General features: G+C 46.3%; 1 protein-coding gene across 1 annotated transcript in view; it reads right to left on the bottom strand.

Moving 5' to 3' along the window:
• cpne2 (copine II) overlaps nt 1-16,512 on the bottom strand; it is a 164,109-nt gene that overhangs the window by 100,973 nt on the left and 46,624 nt on the right. The window contains exon 3 of the mRNA XM_084316211.1: nt 12,974-13,153. Within this exon, the coding sequence (XP_084172337.1) occupies nt 12,974-13,153 (180 nt within the window). The remainder of the gene's footprint in view (nt 1-12,973; nt 13,154-16,512) is intronic.

The following is a 16,512-nucleotide window of genomic DNA, read 5'->3' as shown; positions in this document are numbered from 1 at the left end:
CAACAACGCCAGCATACGCCCCTTCCGCCGGGGCGGCTGTGTTCAGCTGTCCTTTCTGGCACCTGTCTCGTCCGCAGTCTCCAGGCTAGGGTTAACAGCCTGTTGCCTGGTTTTCCCCAGTGCGCTGCCTGCTTCCGTTGGTTAACCTTTTTTGTGTGCTTACGGCCATGCTGACTGCCTGTTGCAGGGTCAGTGTGCCAGGCGGTGTACTGTCGGGGAGGACAGGGCCCGCTCGGCTGAGGGGCCTTTGTCCGAATACGCTGGCGATGTGGGGGGCGGGGTCACTAAGTGCCCACCTGGTGGGGTCTTGATGCTGGCATCATGGACTTCTCCGGGCCCCCGTTCCAGGGGGTCCAGTCCCTTTGGTGGGTCTGGGTCTTCCTTCGCGTTCCGCTGCTACGGCCTTGCCACGGGGTTGGGTTTGCCCTTGACACCGTGATTCTGGGGGCAGTAACGAGGTTGTTCCCTCCGTTCGTTCCCGGGTGGCATGCGGGTTGTGCGTGTGTGTAGTCGTGGGGTCAAGCCACGGTCTGCTCACCCTGTGCGTTGAGTTGCTTGAGTGCCTCTTTGCACGCTCGGGTCCGTCGCCCTCCCGGGAAACCTCTAATAGGGGGGGTGCCCTCCATTAGGGGGGTCGGGGGGGCTCGGCCCTCCCTGTTCTGTTGGTTGTGGGGGGCCTTCAGCGGGGTGTATTTGTCGGCCAGTGGCTCCGCTTGGCCTCCCTATGTGCATGAGTGATGCCAAGCGGATCCCCTAATGAAACAGAACGACTAAACTAGACTAAACGATAGGTTATGACTATAACCAAGTTCTGTTAATTAGGGGTGACGCTTGGCATCCGACGCCGCTGCAGCCCTTGACCTCACCTTGTGGTGAAAGCTTGGGTAGGAGGAGAGCAGGTGACCACACACCTGCTTATGAAGGTAAGCTGATGAGGGGTGTGGTCAGACTAATACTGGTATTAAAGGTACATTTGTGGAATTTATTCAGTGCGCGTGCACATACGCGAGGGAGTGCATGAGTGATGCCAAGCGTCACCCCTAATTAACAGAACTTGGTTATAGTCATAACCTATCGTTTAGTCTAGTTTAGTCTAGTTTAGTTTAGTTTAGTCTAGTTTAGTCTAGTCTAGTCTAGTCTAGTTTAGTCTAGTTTAGTCTAGTCTAGTCTAGTTTAGTTTAGTCTAGTGTAGTCTAGTCTAGTCTAGTTTAGTTTAGTCTAGTTTAGTTTAGTCTAGTCTAGTTTAGTCTAGTTTAGTCTAGTCTAGTCTCGTCTAGTTTAGTTTAGTCTAGTTTAGTCTAGTCTAGTTTAGTCTAGTTTAGTTTAGTTTAGTTTAGTTTAGTCTAGTTTAGTCTAGTTTAGTCTAGTTTAATCTAGTCTAGTTTAGTCTATTTTAGTTTAGTTTAGTCTAGTTTAGTCTAGTTTAGTCTAGTTTAGTCTAGTCTAGTTTAGTCTAGTCTAGTCTAGTTTAGTCTAGTTTAGTCTAGTTTAGTCTAGTTTAGTCTAGTCTAGTTTAGTCTAGTCTAGTCTAGTCTAGTTTAGTTTAGTTTAGTCTAGTTTAGTCTAGTTTAGTCTAGTTTAGTATAGTCTAGTCTAGTTTAGTCTAGTCTAGTTTAGTCTAGTCTAGTCTAGTTTAGTCTAGTCTAGTTTAGTCTAGTTTAGTCTAGTTTAATCTAGTCTAGTTTATTTTAGTCTAGTCTAGTTTAGTCTAGTTTAGTCTAGTTTAGTCTAGTCTAGTCTAGTTTAGTCTAGTTTAGTTTAGTCTAGTTTAGTCTAGTTTAGTCTAGTCTAGTTTAGTCTAGTTTAGTCTAGTTTAGTCTAGTCTGGTCTAGTTTAGTCTAGTTTAGTCTAGTTTAGTCTAGTCTAGTCTAGTTTAGTCTAGTTTAGTTTAGTCCAGTTTAGTCTAGTTTAGTCTAGTTTAGTCTAGTCTGGTCTAGTTTAGTCTAGTTTAGTTTAGTCTAACTAGTTGTTGTCTCACCAGCTACAGATTAACTAGTTGGTGTCTCACCACTCTACAGATTAACTAGTTGGTGTCTCACCTCTCCCTCTACAGATTAACTAGTTGGTGTCTCACCACTCCCTCTACAGATTAACTAGTTGGTGTCTCACCACTCCCTCTACAGATTAACTAGTTGGTGTCTCACCTCTCCCTCTACAGATTAACTAGTTGGTGTCTCACCTCTCCAGCTACAGATTAACTAGTTGGTGTCTCACCACTCCCTCTACAGATTAACTAGTTGGTGTCTCACCACTCCCTCTACAGATTAACTAGTTGGTGTCTCACCTCTCTACAGATTAACTAGTTGTTGTCTCACCACTCCCTCTACAGATTAACTAGTTGGTGTCTCACCTCTCCCTCTACAGATTAACTAGTTGGTGTCTCACCACTCCCTCTACAGATTAACTAGTTGGTGTCTCACCACTCCCTCTACAGATTAACTAGTTGGTGACTCACCACTCCCTCTACAGATTAACTAGTTGGTGACTCACCACTCCCTCTACAGATTAACTAGTTGGTGACTCACCACTCCCTCTACAGATTAACTAGTTGGTGACTCACCACTCCCTCTACAGATTAACTAGTTGGTGTCTCACCACTCCCTCTGCAGATTAACTAGTTGGTGTCTCACCTCTCCCTCTACAGATTAACTAGTTGGTGTCTCACCACTCCCTCTACAGATTAACTAGTTGGTGTCTCACCTCTAACTCTACAGATTAACTAGTTGGTGTCTCACCTCTCCCTCTACAGATTAACTATTTGGTGTCTCACCACTCCCTCTACAGATTAACTAGTTGGTGTCTCACCTCTCCCTCTACAGATTAACTAGTTGGTGTCTCACCACTCCCTCTACAGATTAACTAGTTGGTGTCTCACCTCTCCCCCTACAGATTAACTAGTTGGTGTCTCACCTCTCCCTCTACAGATTAACTAGTTGGTGTCTCACCTCTCCCTCTACAGATTAACTAGTTGGTGTCTCACCTCTCCCTCTACAGATTAACTAGTTGGTGTCTCACCTCTCCCTCTACAGATTAACTAGTTGGTGGCTCACCTCTCCCTCTACAGATTAACTAGTTGGTGTCTCACCACTCCCTCTACAGATTAACTAGTTGGTGTCTCACCTCTCCCTCTACAGATTAACTAGTTGGTGTCTCACCTCTCCCTCTACAGATTAACTAGTTGGTGTCTCACCACTCCCTCTACAGATTAACTAGTTGGTGTCTCACCTCTCCCTCTACAGATTAACTAGTTGGTGTCTCACCTCTCCCTCTACAGATTAACTAGTTGGTGTCTCACCTCTCTACAGATTAACTAGTTGGTGTCTCACCTCTCCCTCTACAGATTAACTAGTTGGTGTCTCACCTCTCCCTCTACAGATTAACTAGTTGGTGTCTCACCTCTCCCTCTACAGATTAACTAGTTGGTGTCTCACCACTCCCAGCTACAGATTAACTAGTTGGTGTCTCACCTCTCCCTCTACAGATTAACTAGTTGGTGTCTCACCTCTCCCTCTACAGATTAACTAGTTGGTGTCTCACCTCTCCCTCTACAGATTAACTAGTTGGTGTCTCACCACTCCCAGCTACAGATTAACTAGTTGGTGTCTCACCACTCCCTCTACAGATTAACTAGTTGGTGTCTCACCACTCTACAGATTAACTAGTTGGTGTCTCACCACTCCCTCTACAGATTAACTAGTTGGTGTCTCACCACTCCCTCTACAGATTAACTAGTTGTTGACTCACCACTCCCAGCTACAGATTAACTAGTTGGTGTCTCACCTCTCCCTCTACAGATTAACTAGTTGGTGTCTCACCACTCCCTCTACAGATTAACTAGTTGGTGTCTCACCACTCCCTCTACAGATTAACTAGTTGGTGTCTCACCTCTCCCTCTACAGATTAACTAGTTGGTGTCTCACCACTCCCTCTACAGATTAACTAGTTGGTGTCTCACCACTCCCTCTACAGATTAACTAGTTGGTGTCTCACCACTCCCTCTACAGATTAACTAGTTGGTGTCTCACCACTCCCTCTACAGATTAACTAGTTGGTGTCTCACCACTCCCTCTACAGATTAACTAGTTGGTGTCTCACCACTCCCTCTACAGATTAACTAGTTGGTGACTCCCCACTCCCTCTACAGATTAACTAGTTGGTGTCTCACCTCTCCCTCTACAGATTAACTAGTTGGTGTCTCACCTCTCCCTCTACAGATTAACTAGTTGGTGTCTCACCACTCCCTCTACAGATTAACTAGTTGGTGTCTCACCACTCCCTCTACAGATTAACTAGTTGGTGTCTCACCACTCCCTCTACAGATTAACTAGTTGGTGTCTCACCACTCCCTCTACAGATTAACTAGTTGGTGTCTCACCACTCCCTCTACAGATTAACTAGTTGGTGTCTCCCCACTCCCTCTACAGATTAACTAGTTGGTGTCTCACCTCTCCCTCTACAGATTAACTAGTTGGTGTCTCACCTCTCCCTCTACAGATTAACTAGTTGGTGTCTCACCACTCCCTCTACAGATTAACTAGTTGGTGACTCACCACTCCCTCTACAGATTAACTAGTTGGTGTCTCACCTCTCCCTCTACAGATTAACTAGTTGGTGTCTCACCACTCCCTCTACAGATTAACTAGTTGGTGTCTCACCTCTCCCTCTACAGATTAACTAGTTGGTGTCTCACCTCTCCCTCTACAGATTAACTAGTTGGTGTCTCACCACTCCCTCTACAGATTAACTAGTTGGTGTCTCACCACTCCCTCTACAGATTAACTAGTTGGTGTCTCACCACTCCCTCTACAGATTAACTAGTTGGTGTCTCACCTCTCCCTCTACAGATTAACTAGTTGGTGTCTCACCTCTCCCTCTACAGATTAACTAGTTGGTGTCTCACCTCTCCCTCTAGAGATTAACTAGTTGGTGTCTCACCACTCCCTCTACAGATTAACTAGTTGGTGTCTCACCACTCCCTCTACAGATTAACTAGTTGGTGTCTCACCACTCCCTCTACAGATTAACTAGTTGGTGTCTCACCACTCCCTCTACAGATTAACTAGTTGGTGTCTCACCACTCCCTCTACAGATTAACTAGTTGGTGTCTCCCCACTCCCTCTACAGATTAACTAGTTGGTGTCTCACCTCTCCCTCTACAGATTAACTAGTTGGTGTCTCACCTCTCCCTCTACAGATTAACTAGTTGGTGTCTCACCACTCCCTCTACAGATTAACTAGTTGGTGACTCACCACTCCCTCTACAGATTAACTAGTTGGTGTCTCACCTCTCCCTCTACAGATTAACTAGTTGGTGTCTCACCACTCCCTCTACAGATTAACTAGTTGGTGTCTCACCTCTCCCTCTACAGATTAACTAGTTGGTGTCTCACCTCTCCCTCTACAGATTAACTAGTTGGTGTCTCACCACTCCCTCTACAGATTAACTAGTTGGTGTCTCACCACTCCCTCTACAGATTAACTAGTTGGTGTCTCACCACTCCCTCTACAGATTAACTAGTTGGTGTCTCACCTCTCCCTCTACAGATTAACTAGTTGGTGTCTCACCTCTCCCTCTACAGATTAACTAGTTGGTGTCTCACCTCTCCCTCTAGAGATTAACTAGTTGGTGTCTCACCTCTCCCTCTATAAGATTAACTAGTTGGTGTCTCACCACTCCCTCTACAGATTAACTAGTTGGTGTCTCACCTCTCCCTCTACAGATTAACTAGTTGGTGTCTCACCTCTCCCTCTACAGATTAACTAGTTGGTGTCTCACCTCTCCCTCTACAGATTAACTAGTTGGTGTCTCACCACTCCCTCTACAGATTAACTAGTTGGTGTCTCACCTCTCCCTCTACAGATTAACTAGTTGGTGTCTCACCTCTCCCTCTACAGATTAACTAGTTGGTGTCTCACCACTCCCTCTACAGATTAACTAGTTGGTGTCTCACCACTCCCTCTACAGATTAACTAGTTGGTGTCTCACCTCTCCCTCTACAGATTAACTAGTTGGTGTCTCACCACTCCCTCTACAGATTAACTAGTTGGTGTCTCACCTCTCCCTCTACAGATTAACTAGTTGGTGTCTCACCACTTCCTCTACAGATTAACTAGTTGGTGTCTCACCACTCCCTCTACAGATTAACTAGTTGGTGTCTCACCACTCCCTCTACAGATTAACTAGTTGGTGTCTCACCACTCCCTCTACAGATTAACTAGTTGGTGTCTCACCACTCCCTCTACAGATTAACTAGTTGGTGTCTCACCACTCCCTCTACAGATTAACTAGTTGGTGTCTCACCTCTCCCTCTACAGATTAACTAGTTGGTGTCTCATCACTCCCTCTACAGATTAACTAGTTGGTGTCTCACCACTCCCTCTACAGATTAACTAGTTGGTGTCTCACCTCTCCCTCTACAGATTAACTAGTTGGTGTCTCACCACTCCCTCTACAGATTAACTAGTTGGTGTCTCACCTCTCCCTCTACAGATTAACTAGTTGGTGTCTCACCTCTCTACAGATTAACTAGTTGGTGTCTCACCTCTCCCTCTACAGATTAACTAGTTGGTGTCTCACCTCTCCCTCTACAGATTAACTAGTTGGTGTCTCACCTCTCCCTCTACAGATTAACTAGTTGGTGTCTCACCACTCCCAGCTACAGATTAACTAGTTGGTGTCTCACCTCTCCCTCTACAGATTAACTAGTTGGTGTCTCACCTCTCCCTCTACAGATTAACTAGTTGGTGTCTCACCTCTCCCTCTACAGATTAACTAGTTGGTGTCTCACCACTCCCAGCTACAGATTAACTAGTTGGTGTCTCACCACTCCCTCTACAGATTAACTAGTTGGTGTCTCACCACTCTACAGATTAACTAGTTGGTGTCTCACCACTCCCTCTACAGATTAACTAGTTGGTGTCTCACCACTCCCTCTACAGATTAACTAGTTGTTGACTCACCACTCCCAGCTACAGATTAACTAGTTGGTGTCTCACCTCTCCCTCTACAGATTAACTAGTTGGTGTCTCACCACTCCCTCTACAGATTAACTAGTTGGTGTCTCACCACTCCCTCTACAGATTAACTAGTTGGTGTCTCACCTCTCCCTCTACAGATTAACTAGTTGGTGTCTCACCACTCCATCTACAGATTAACTAGTTGGTGTCTCACCACTCCCTCTACAGATTAACTAGTTGGTGTCTCACCACTCCCTCTACAGATTAACTAGTTGGTGTCTCACCACTCCCTCTACAGATTAACTAGTTGGTGTCTCACCACTCCCTCTACAGATTAACTAGTTGGTGTCTCACCACTCCCTCTACAGATTAACTAGTTGGTGTCTCCCCACTCCCTCTACAGATTAACTAGTTGGTGTCTCACCTCTCCCTCTACAGATTAACTAGTTGGTGTCTCACCTCTCCCTCTACAGATTAACTAGTTGGTGTCTCACCACTCCCTCTACAGATTAACTAGTTGGTGACTCACCACTCCCTCTACAGATTAACTAGTTGGTGTCTCACCTCTCCCTCTACAGATTAACTAGTTGGTGTCTCACCACTCCCTCTACAGATTAACTAGTTGGTGTCTCACCTCTCCCTCTACAGATTAACTAGTTGGTGTCTCACCTCTCCCTCTACAGATTAACTAGTTGGTGTCTCACCACTCCCTCTACAGATTAACTAGTTGGTGTCTCACCACTCCCTCTACAGATTAACTAGTTGGTGTCTCACCACTCCCTCTACAGATTAACTAGTTGGTGTCTCACCTCTCCCTCTACAGATTAACTAGTTGGTGTCTCACCTCTCCCTCTACAGATTAACTAGTTGGTGTCTCACCTCTCCCTCTACAGATTAACTAGTTGGTGTCTCACCTCTCCCTCTATAAGATTAACTAGTTGGTGTCTCACCACTCCCTCTACAGATTAACTAGTTGGTGTCTCACCTCTCCCTCTACAGATTAACTAGTTGGTGTCTCACCTCTCCCTCTACAGATTAACTAGTTGGTGTCTCACCTCTCCCTCTACAGATTAACTAGTTGGTGTCTCACCTCTCCCTCTACAGATTAACTAGTTGGTGTCTCACCTCTCCCTCTACAGATTAACTAGTTGGTGTCTCACCACTCCCTCTACAGATTAACTAGTTGGTGTCTCACCACTCCCTCTACAGATTAACTAGTTGGTGTCTCACCTCTCCCTCTACAGATTAACTAGTTGGTGTCTCACCACTCCCTCTACAGATTAACTAGTTGGTGTCTCACCTCTCCCTCTACAGATTAACTAGTTGGTGTCTCACCACTCCCTCTACAGATTAACTAGTTGGTGTCTCACCACTCCCTCTACAGATTAACTAGTTGGTGTCTCACCACTCCCTCTACAGATTAACTAGTTGGTGTCTCACCACTCCCTCTACAGATTAACTAGTTGGTGTCTCACCACTCCCTCTACAGATTAACTAGTTGGTGTCTCACCACTCCCTCTACAGATTAACTAGTTGGTGTCTCACATCTCCCTCTACAGATTAACTAGTTGGTGTCTCACCACTCCCTCTACAGATTAACTAGTTGGTGTCTCACCACTCCCTCTACAGATTAACTAGTTGGTGTCTCACCACTCCCTCTACAGATTAACTAGTTGTTGTCTCACCACTCCCTCTACAGATTAACTAGTTGGTGTCTCACCACTCCCTCTACAGATTAACTAGTTGGTGTCTCACCACTCCCTCTGCAGATTAACTAGTTGGTGTCTCACCTCTCCCTCTACAGATTAACTAGTTGGTGTCTCACCACTCCCTCTACAGATTAACTAGTTGGTGTCTCACCTCTAACTCTACAGATTAACTAGTTGGTGTCTCACCTCTCCCTCTACAGATTAACTAGTTGGTGTCTCACCACTCCCTCTACAGATTAACTAGTTGGTGTCTCACCTCTCCCTCTACAGATTAACTAGTTGGTGTCTCACCACTCCCTCTACAGATTAACTAGTTGGTGTCTCACCTCTCCCCCTACAGATTAACTAGTTGGTGTCTCACCTCTCCCTCTACAGATTAACTAGTTGGTGTCTCACCTCTCCCTCTACAGATTAACTAGTTGGTGTCTCACCTCTCCCTCTACAGATTAACTAGTTGGTGTCTCACCTCTCCCTCTACAGATTAACTAGTTGGTGTCTCACCTCTCCCTCTACAGATTAACTAGTTGGTGTCTCACCACTCCCTCTACAGATTAACTAGTTGGTGTCTCACCTCTCCCTCTACAGATTAACTAGTTGGTGTCTCACCTCTCCCTCTACAGATTAACTAGTTGGTGTCTCACCACTCCCTCTACAGATTAACTAGTTGGTGTCTCACCTCTCCCTCTACAGATTAACTAGTTGGTGTCTCACCTCTCCCTCTACAGATTAACTAGTTGGTGTCTCACCTCTCTACAGATTAACTAGTTGGTGTCTCACCTCTCCCTCTACAGATTAACTAGTTGGTGTCTCACCTCTCCCTCTACAGATTAACTAGTTGGTGTCTCACCTCTCCCTCTACAGATTAACTAGTTGGTGTCTCACCACTCCCAGCTACAGATTAACTAGTTGGTGTCTCACCTCTCCCTCTACAGATTAACTAGTTGGTGTCTCACCTCTCCCTCTACAGATTAACTAGTTGGTGTCTCACCTCTCCCTCTACAGATTAACTAGTTGGTGTCTCACCACTCCCAGCTACAGATTAACTAGTTGGTGTCTCACCACTCCCTCTACAGATTAACTAGTTGGTGTCTCACCACTCTACAGATTAACTAGTTGGTGTCTCACCACTCCCTCTACAGATTAACTAGTTGGTGTCTCACCACTCCCTCTACAGATTAACTAGTTGTTGACTCACCACTCCCAGCTACAGATTAACTAGTTGGTGTCTCACCTCTCCCTCTACAGATTAACTAGTTGGTGTCTCACCACTCCCTCTACAGATTAACTAGTTGGTGTCTCACCACTCCCTCTACAGATTAACTAGTTGGTGTCTCACCTCTCCCTCTACAGATTAACTAGTTGGTGTCTCACCACTCCCTCTACAGATTAACTAGTTGGTGTCTCACCACTCCCTCTACAGATTAACTAGTTGGTGTCTCACCACTCCCTCTACAGATTAACTAGTTGGTGTCTCACCACTCCCTCTACAGATTAACTAGTTGGTGTCTCACCACTCCCTCTACAGATTAACTAGTTGGTGTCTCACCACTCCCTCTACAGATTAACTAGTTGGTGTCTCACCACTCCCTCTACAGATTAACTAGTTGGTGTCTCACCACTCCCTCTACAGATTAACTAGTTGGTGTCTCACCTCTCCCTCTACAGATTAACTAGTTGGTGTCTCACCTCTCCCTCTACAGATTAACTAGTTGGTGTCTCACCTCTCCCTCTACAGATTAACTAGTTGGTGTCTCACCACTCCCTCTACAGATTAACTAGTTGGTGACTCACCACTCCCTCTACAGATTAACTAGTTGGTGTCTCACCTCTCCCTCTACAGATTAACTAGTTGGTGTCTCACCTCTCTACAGATTAACTAGTTGGTGTCTCACCTCTCCCTCTACAGATTAACTAGTTGGTGTCTCACCTCTCCCTCTACAGATTAACTAGTTGGTGTCTCACCTCTCCCTCTACAGATTAACTAGTTGGTGTCTCACCACTCCCAGCTACAGATTAACTAGTTGGTGTCTCACCTCTCCCTCTACAGATTAACTAGTTGGTGTCTCACCTCTCCCTCTACAGATTAACTAGTTGGTGTCTCACCTCTCCCTCTACAGATTAACTAGTTGGTGTCTCACCACTCCCAGCTACAGATTAACTAGTTGGTGTCTCACCACTCCCTCTACAGATTAACTAGTTGGTGTCTCACCACTCTACAGATTAACTAGTTGGTGTCTCACCACTCCCTCTACAGATTAACTAGTTGGTGTCTCACCACTCCCTCTACAGATTAACTAGTTGTTGACTCACCACTCCCAGCTACAGATTAACTAGTTGGTGTCTCACCTCTCCCTCTACAGATTAACTAGTTGGTGTCTCACCACTCCCTCTACAGATTAACTAGTTGGTGTCTCACCACTCCCTCTACAGATTAACTAGTTGGTGTCTCACCTCTCCCTCTACAGATTAACTAGTTGGTGTCTCACCACTCCCTCTACAGATTAACTAGTTGGTGTCTCACCACTCCCTCTACAGATTAACTAGTTGGTGTCTCACCACTCCCTCTACAGATTAACTAGTTGGTGTCTCACCACTCCCTCTACAGATTAACTAGTTGGTGTCTCACCACTCCCTCTACAGATTAACTAGTTGGTGTCTCACCACTCCCTCTACAGATTAACTAGTTGGTGTCTCACCACTCCCTCTACAGATTAACTAGTTGGTGTCTCACCACTCCCTCTACAGATTAACTAGTTGGTGTCTCACCTCTCCCTCTACAGATTAACTAGTTGGTGTCTCACCTCTCCCTCTACAGATTAACTAGTTGGTGTCTCACCTCTCCCTCTACAGATTAACTAGTTGGTGTCTCACCACTCCCTCTACAGATTAACTAGTTGGTGACTCACCACTCCCTCTACAGATTAACTAGTTGGTGTCTCACCTCTCCCTCTACAGATTAACTAGTTGGTGTCTCACCACTCCCTTTACAGATTAACTAGTTGGTGTCTCACCACTCCCTCTACAGATTAACTAGTTGGTGTCTCACCTCTCCCTCTACAGATTAACTAGTTGGTGTCTCACCTCTCCCTCTACAGATTAACTAGTTGGTGTCTCACCTCTCCCTCTACAGATTAACTAGTTGGTGTCTCACCTCTCCCTCTATAAGATTAACTAGTTGGTGTCTCACCACTCCCTCTACAGATTAACTAGTTGGTGTCTCACCTCTCCCTCTACAGATTAACTAGTTGGTGTCTCACCTCTCCCTCTACAGATTAACTAGTTGGTGTCTCACCTCTCCCTCTACAGATTAACTAGTTGGTGTCTCACCTCTCCCTCTACAGATTAACTAGTTGGTGTCTCACCACTCCCTCTACAGATTAACTAGTTGGTGTCTCACCACTCCCTCTACAGATTAACTAGTTGGTGTCTCACCACTCCCTCTACAGATTAACTAGTTGGTGTCTCACCACTCCATCTACAGATTAACTAGTTGGTGTCTCACCTCTCCCTCTACAGATTAACTAGTTGGTGTCTCACCACTCCCTCTACAGATTAACTAGTTGGTGTCTCACCTCTCCCTCTACAGATTAACTAGTTGGTGTCTCACCACTCCCTCTACAGATTAACTAGTTGGTGTCTCACCACTCCCTCTACAGATTAACTAGTTGGTGTCTCACCACTCCCTCTACAGATTAACTAGTTGGTGTCTCACCACTCCCTCTACAGATTAACTAGTTGGTGTTTCACCACTCCCTCTACAGATTAACTAGTTGGTGTCTCACCACTCCCTCTACAGATTAACTAGTTGGTGTCTCACCTCTCCCTCTACAGATTAACTAGTTGGTGTCTCACCACTCCCTCTACAGATTAACTAGTTGGTGTCTCACCACTCCCTCTACAGATTAACTAGTTGGTGTCTCACCACTCCCTCTACAGATTAACTAGTTGGTGTCTCACCTCTCCCTCTACAGATTAACTAGTTGGTGTCTCACCACTCCCTCTACAGATTAACTAGTTGGTGTCTCACCTCTCCCTCTACAGATTAACTAGTTGGTGTCTCACCACTCCCTCTACAGATTAACTAGTTGGTGTCTCACCACTCCCTCTACAGATTAACTAGTTGGTGTCTCACCTCTCCCTCTACAGATTAACTAGTTGGTGACTCACCACTCCCTCTACAGATTAACTAGTTGGTGACTCACAACTCCCTCTACAGATTAACTAGTTGGTGTCTCACCACTCCCTCTACAGATTAACTAGTTGGTGTCTCACCACTCCCTCTACAGATTAACTAGTTGTTGTCTCACCACTCCCAGGGTGCAGATGAACTCTCCCAGGAAGTCGTGGTCGTAGAGCTGAGCAGCACACTTGTCTTCATCAAACAGGGCAAAGCGCAGCTTCTGGATCTGCTCGAAGTGGTAGTCCACCTGGAACTTCAGCCCAAACACTGGGTTCAGGTTGTTCACCGCCGTCTCTGTGCGCCCGGTCTGGAGGAACACACACACAGCATCACTCTGGTCTGCATCTAAAGGTGCTATAGATCACATGTTAATGTTGAGTAATCATTATAAAACATCCACAGAGCTTTTAGATAGATAGAAAATAGGGATGTCCGATATTATCGACCTACTAAGCCTCCTACTAAGTCGCTTTTATCAAAAGCGACTTACAAGTTCTGTACGACAAGTCATCAGGAAGGCAGGGCTATACGTTATCTTTTTTTGCACATAGCCCTGTTGCTACAGAGGTTGATAGTTTTGTAGCACAGGCCAAAATCTTGTAGCACAAGTATAAAACGTGTTCTGTTTCATTAGGGGCTCTGCTTGGCATCACTACTGCACTATCTCGCGTACGTGCACGCGTACTGAATAAACCACAAATGTACCTCTAATACCAGTATTAGTCTGACCACACCCCTCATCAGCTTACCTTCATAAGCAGGTGTGTGGTCACCTGCTCTCCTCCTTCTCGCTTTCACCACAAGGAAGAAGTGCCTCGGTAGATCCCCACACTTGACACCATGATGGAAGAAAGGTTTAGGAGCAGCTTTGGGAAACAAGGATACGTTGACATCATATCTTTATTTTCTCTCTCACTATTTTCGAAAAAATACGGCGATATTGTCTTCGTACTGGAGTGTCTGGAAGATGATGATCATTCTAAAAACCCTCCACCGGTTTTCGTATTGGGAGCACGCCGCTGCATGCTTCTCAACTGCAGTTCCTTGCTGTGTTTGTTGGGGTGAAACCTGTCAGGCCACAGCTGAACTGTCGGACATGCCGCTGTTGTGAGAAGCGGTGCGTTCCAGGTTGGGTGAGTAGTGTTTGCTGGCGGGCTCCACTTGTCTGTTAGTGCTATGGGGGCTACTTGACAAAGTTTATGGAAACCGGCCCCAGGCTAGGGTCCTTTGTTCAGCCACCTAGGCGACAGAAGGCCTTGGTCTGGAGACCATTATAGTTTTAACTAGTGGGCCGCGACCATTGACACTGGTGATCCCTGTGTGTTCTGGACGAGTGGATTCTCTCTGTCACCGTGTTAAGGCCCCATCTTTCATATCCAAATGAGAGTATTCCTTCACGAGGGGATATGTGCATGTAATGTGCGATAGCGGCAGATTCATGTTCAAAGTCAGCTACACAGGCCAGTTGGTACTGTGCTGATTCCGTCGGATGTGGTAAAGTCACCGTTGTGAAGCGGTGTTGACATCTTGTTTTCTCTTTTCTCTTAAAAAGTGAGGAGAGGTTCAGAACGGCGGCCTGTCTGGGTGAGTGTTATGTCATTGTTTACATGTTCATAGCTTACGGTTAGCCAGTCAGCTGTTAACTGCTGCGTTAGCCTGCTGGATCGCTGCATGGCCTGCTTAGGGCCTACCATTAGCCAGTCAGCTGTTAGCTGCGGGGCTAGCATGTCGTGGTCGCTAGGTAACGTTAGCTTGCTGCTATGGCCATGGCCTGGCGCGGGGTAGCTTAGCTTCTCGCGCGCCGCCGTGAGCTCGCTTCTGATCGCGTGCGTCGTTAGATCGGCGTCTCGCGAGCAGAAGCAATAGCACCCGAACGGTTGGAGCAGCCGTTAGCTTGATGCTATTCTGTTGAACGTGCTTTGATTTTAACATGTTTTACACTCTTGACCACGACGTCATCCTTGACAGGGGATGTTCGTCGACCCTGCCCTGAGCCTGGACGGGGATTGCGTCAACAAAGAGGACTGTAGCGACTGGTTGGAGCGGCGACGCTGCCCGGATCGAACAACACAGGACGGCTGTGTTCTACGGTGTCTTGTGACTGCACTTCGCTGATCTGCGTTCCGGGTAGGAACGGGGTTGACCAGACCTCATAACACGTCTTCTGGTTTTACTTTGCTAAATGTATTGTGAATAACGGTGTTTTTCCCAAAACGTGTGTTGCTACAATGCATTTAGGATACGTTGCGGGTTATGTGTGAGCTGTTTTTGTCACTGGCAGTTAGCTTCTCCGTGCAAACGGGATGTAATGATCTGGTTGTTGTGTGAGTAACACGGCCGTGTACTCACAACTAAGGTAACTAACCTATGAAGCTATGCTTGGTGACAAGTGAGTAAAAGAATGTTCTTTCTCAGACTGTAATGACAATGAACAGTGTGTTCACACATTAACAGGTTTTCCTGTTTTAACTGGCCGTATTGAGGGTAAAATAGGAGGATTGTGTTTTTCCCCCCCGGTTCCCTGGGGACTTTATCACCTCCTATCAGACATGTTGTGCATTAATTGTGTCTTTTGTGTGGTAGGGATACGATGTAACTCTTAGCTTGATTGCTGAGGTTGTGCTAAATCTGCTGGAGAAACTTATTTCCTAAAGGGAAATTGGTTTGGTTGCTGTCATGTGTGCTTAGCAAGGCCTGTGGTCGATACTAATCAAGAATGATGTATTCTCTCATTGTGAAAAAAACGGCGTTCCTCTGTTGAGTGTTTTTGCCATTTTTTGTAGGTGATGATGGGTTGTGTGTGTCATGTGACCTACAACTGGGTTGTACTGGCCACAGAAGCACATGTGTATGTTGGACCGGGGTTCTTAGAGCCCTCTCTATTCTGTGTTTTTCCTTAGTAAAAATCAGATAGCAGGTTAGCTCATGCGCTGTGTGGAGCTGTGAAACGCTTCATAGAGCTGACTATGACTGTGTCATATTCTCTTTTTGTCGTTACGTCGTATCATGGGTGTGGGGTCGTAAAGGGGTGAACTGGTAACCTTTCCTCTCCCCATTGTTCTGTCGGTCAGGGGTACACCCCCTGTCCTTCAAGGTTCCCGTCACGTGGCGGTTCGGCACGTTACGGGGGGGGGGGGGGCGGGGGGGGAGGGAGTTCCTGGTCCCACGGCCTGGTATATTGGGCGTGTGCACCGCAGGAATTCCCCCGCCATAGAGACGTCACCGTGCGCGTCTCTGTTGGTAGGACTTCCGTGTGCTGTTCAGGTCCATGTGATGGATCTGTTTTCAGGGGGGGTGGTCAGGGCTCCTCCTCACCAAGCGCCTATTCAGGCCTTCTGTGAGTTCGGACTCCTTCTTCCATGTGAGGAAGCCTCCATCAGAGTACAGAGCCTTCCTCCTCAGATTGTCAAAGTGAGTGGACCCTCTAGAAGGGTCCTTTTCTATTGTATGTATATTCGATTCAATTCGTTTATTGAGTGTGTATGGGTTCAGTGCCTCTTCCCCGGAGGCCCTAAAACCAGTTTTTTACATGGCTCAAGGTGCAATATATTCTTTTCAATCTGTACAGCTCGCGTGGGAAGTCTCTCTGGGGATCCCCGTCTCTTTCCTATGGGAGGGTGGTGGGATGTAAAAATGTGAAATTTTTTTTTACCCCGGCTGTGTAGA

The sequence above is a fragment of the Notolepis coatsorum genome (genome assembly GCF_963971535.1).
Source record: "Notolepis coatsorum genome assembly, chromosome: 6".
In the NCBI taxonomy this organism is placed as follows: domain Eukaryota; kingdom Metazoa; phylum Chordata; class Actinopteri; order Aulopiformes; family Paralepididae; genus Notolepis; species Notolepis coatsorum.
The sequence above is the reverse complement of the archived record's forward strand: the minus strand, read 5'-3'. Positions and strand labels throughout refer to the sequence as shown.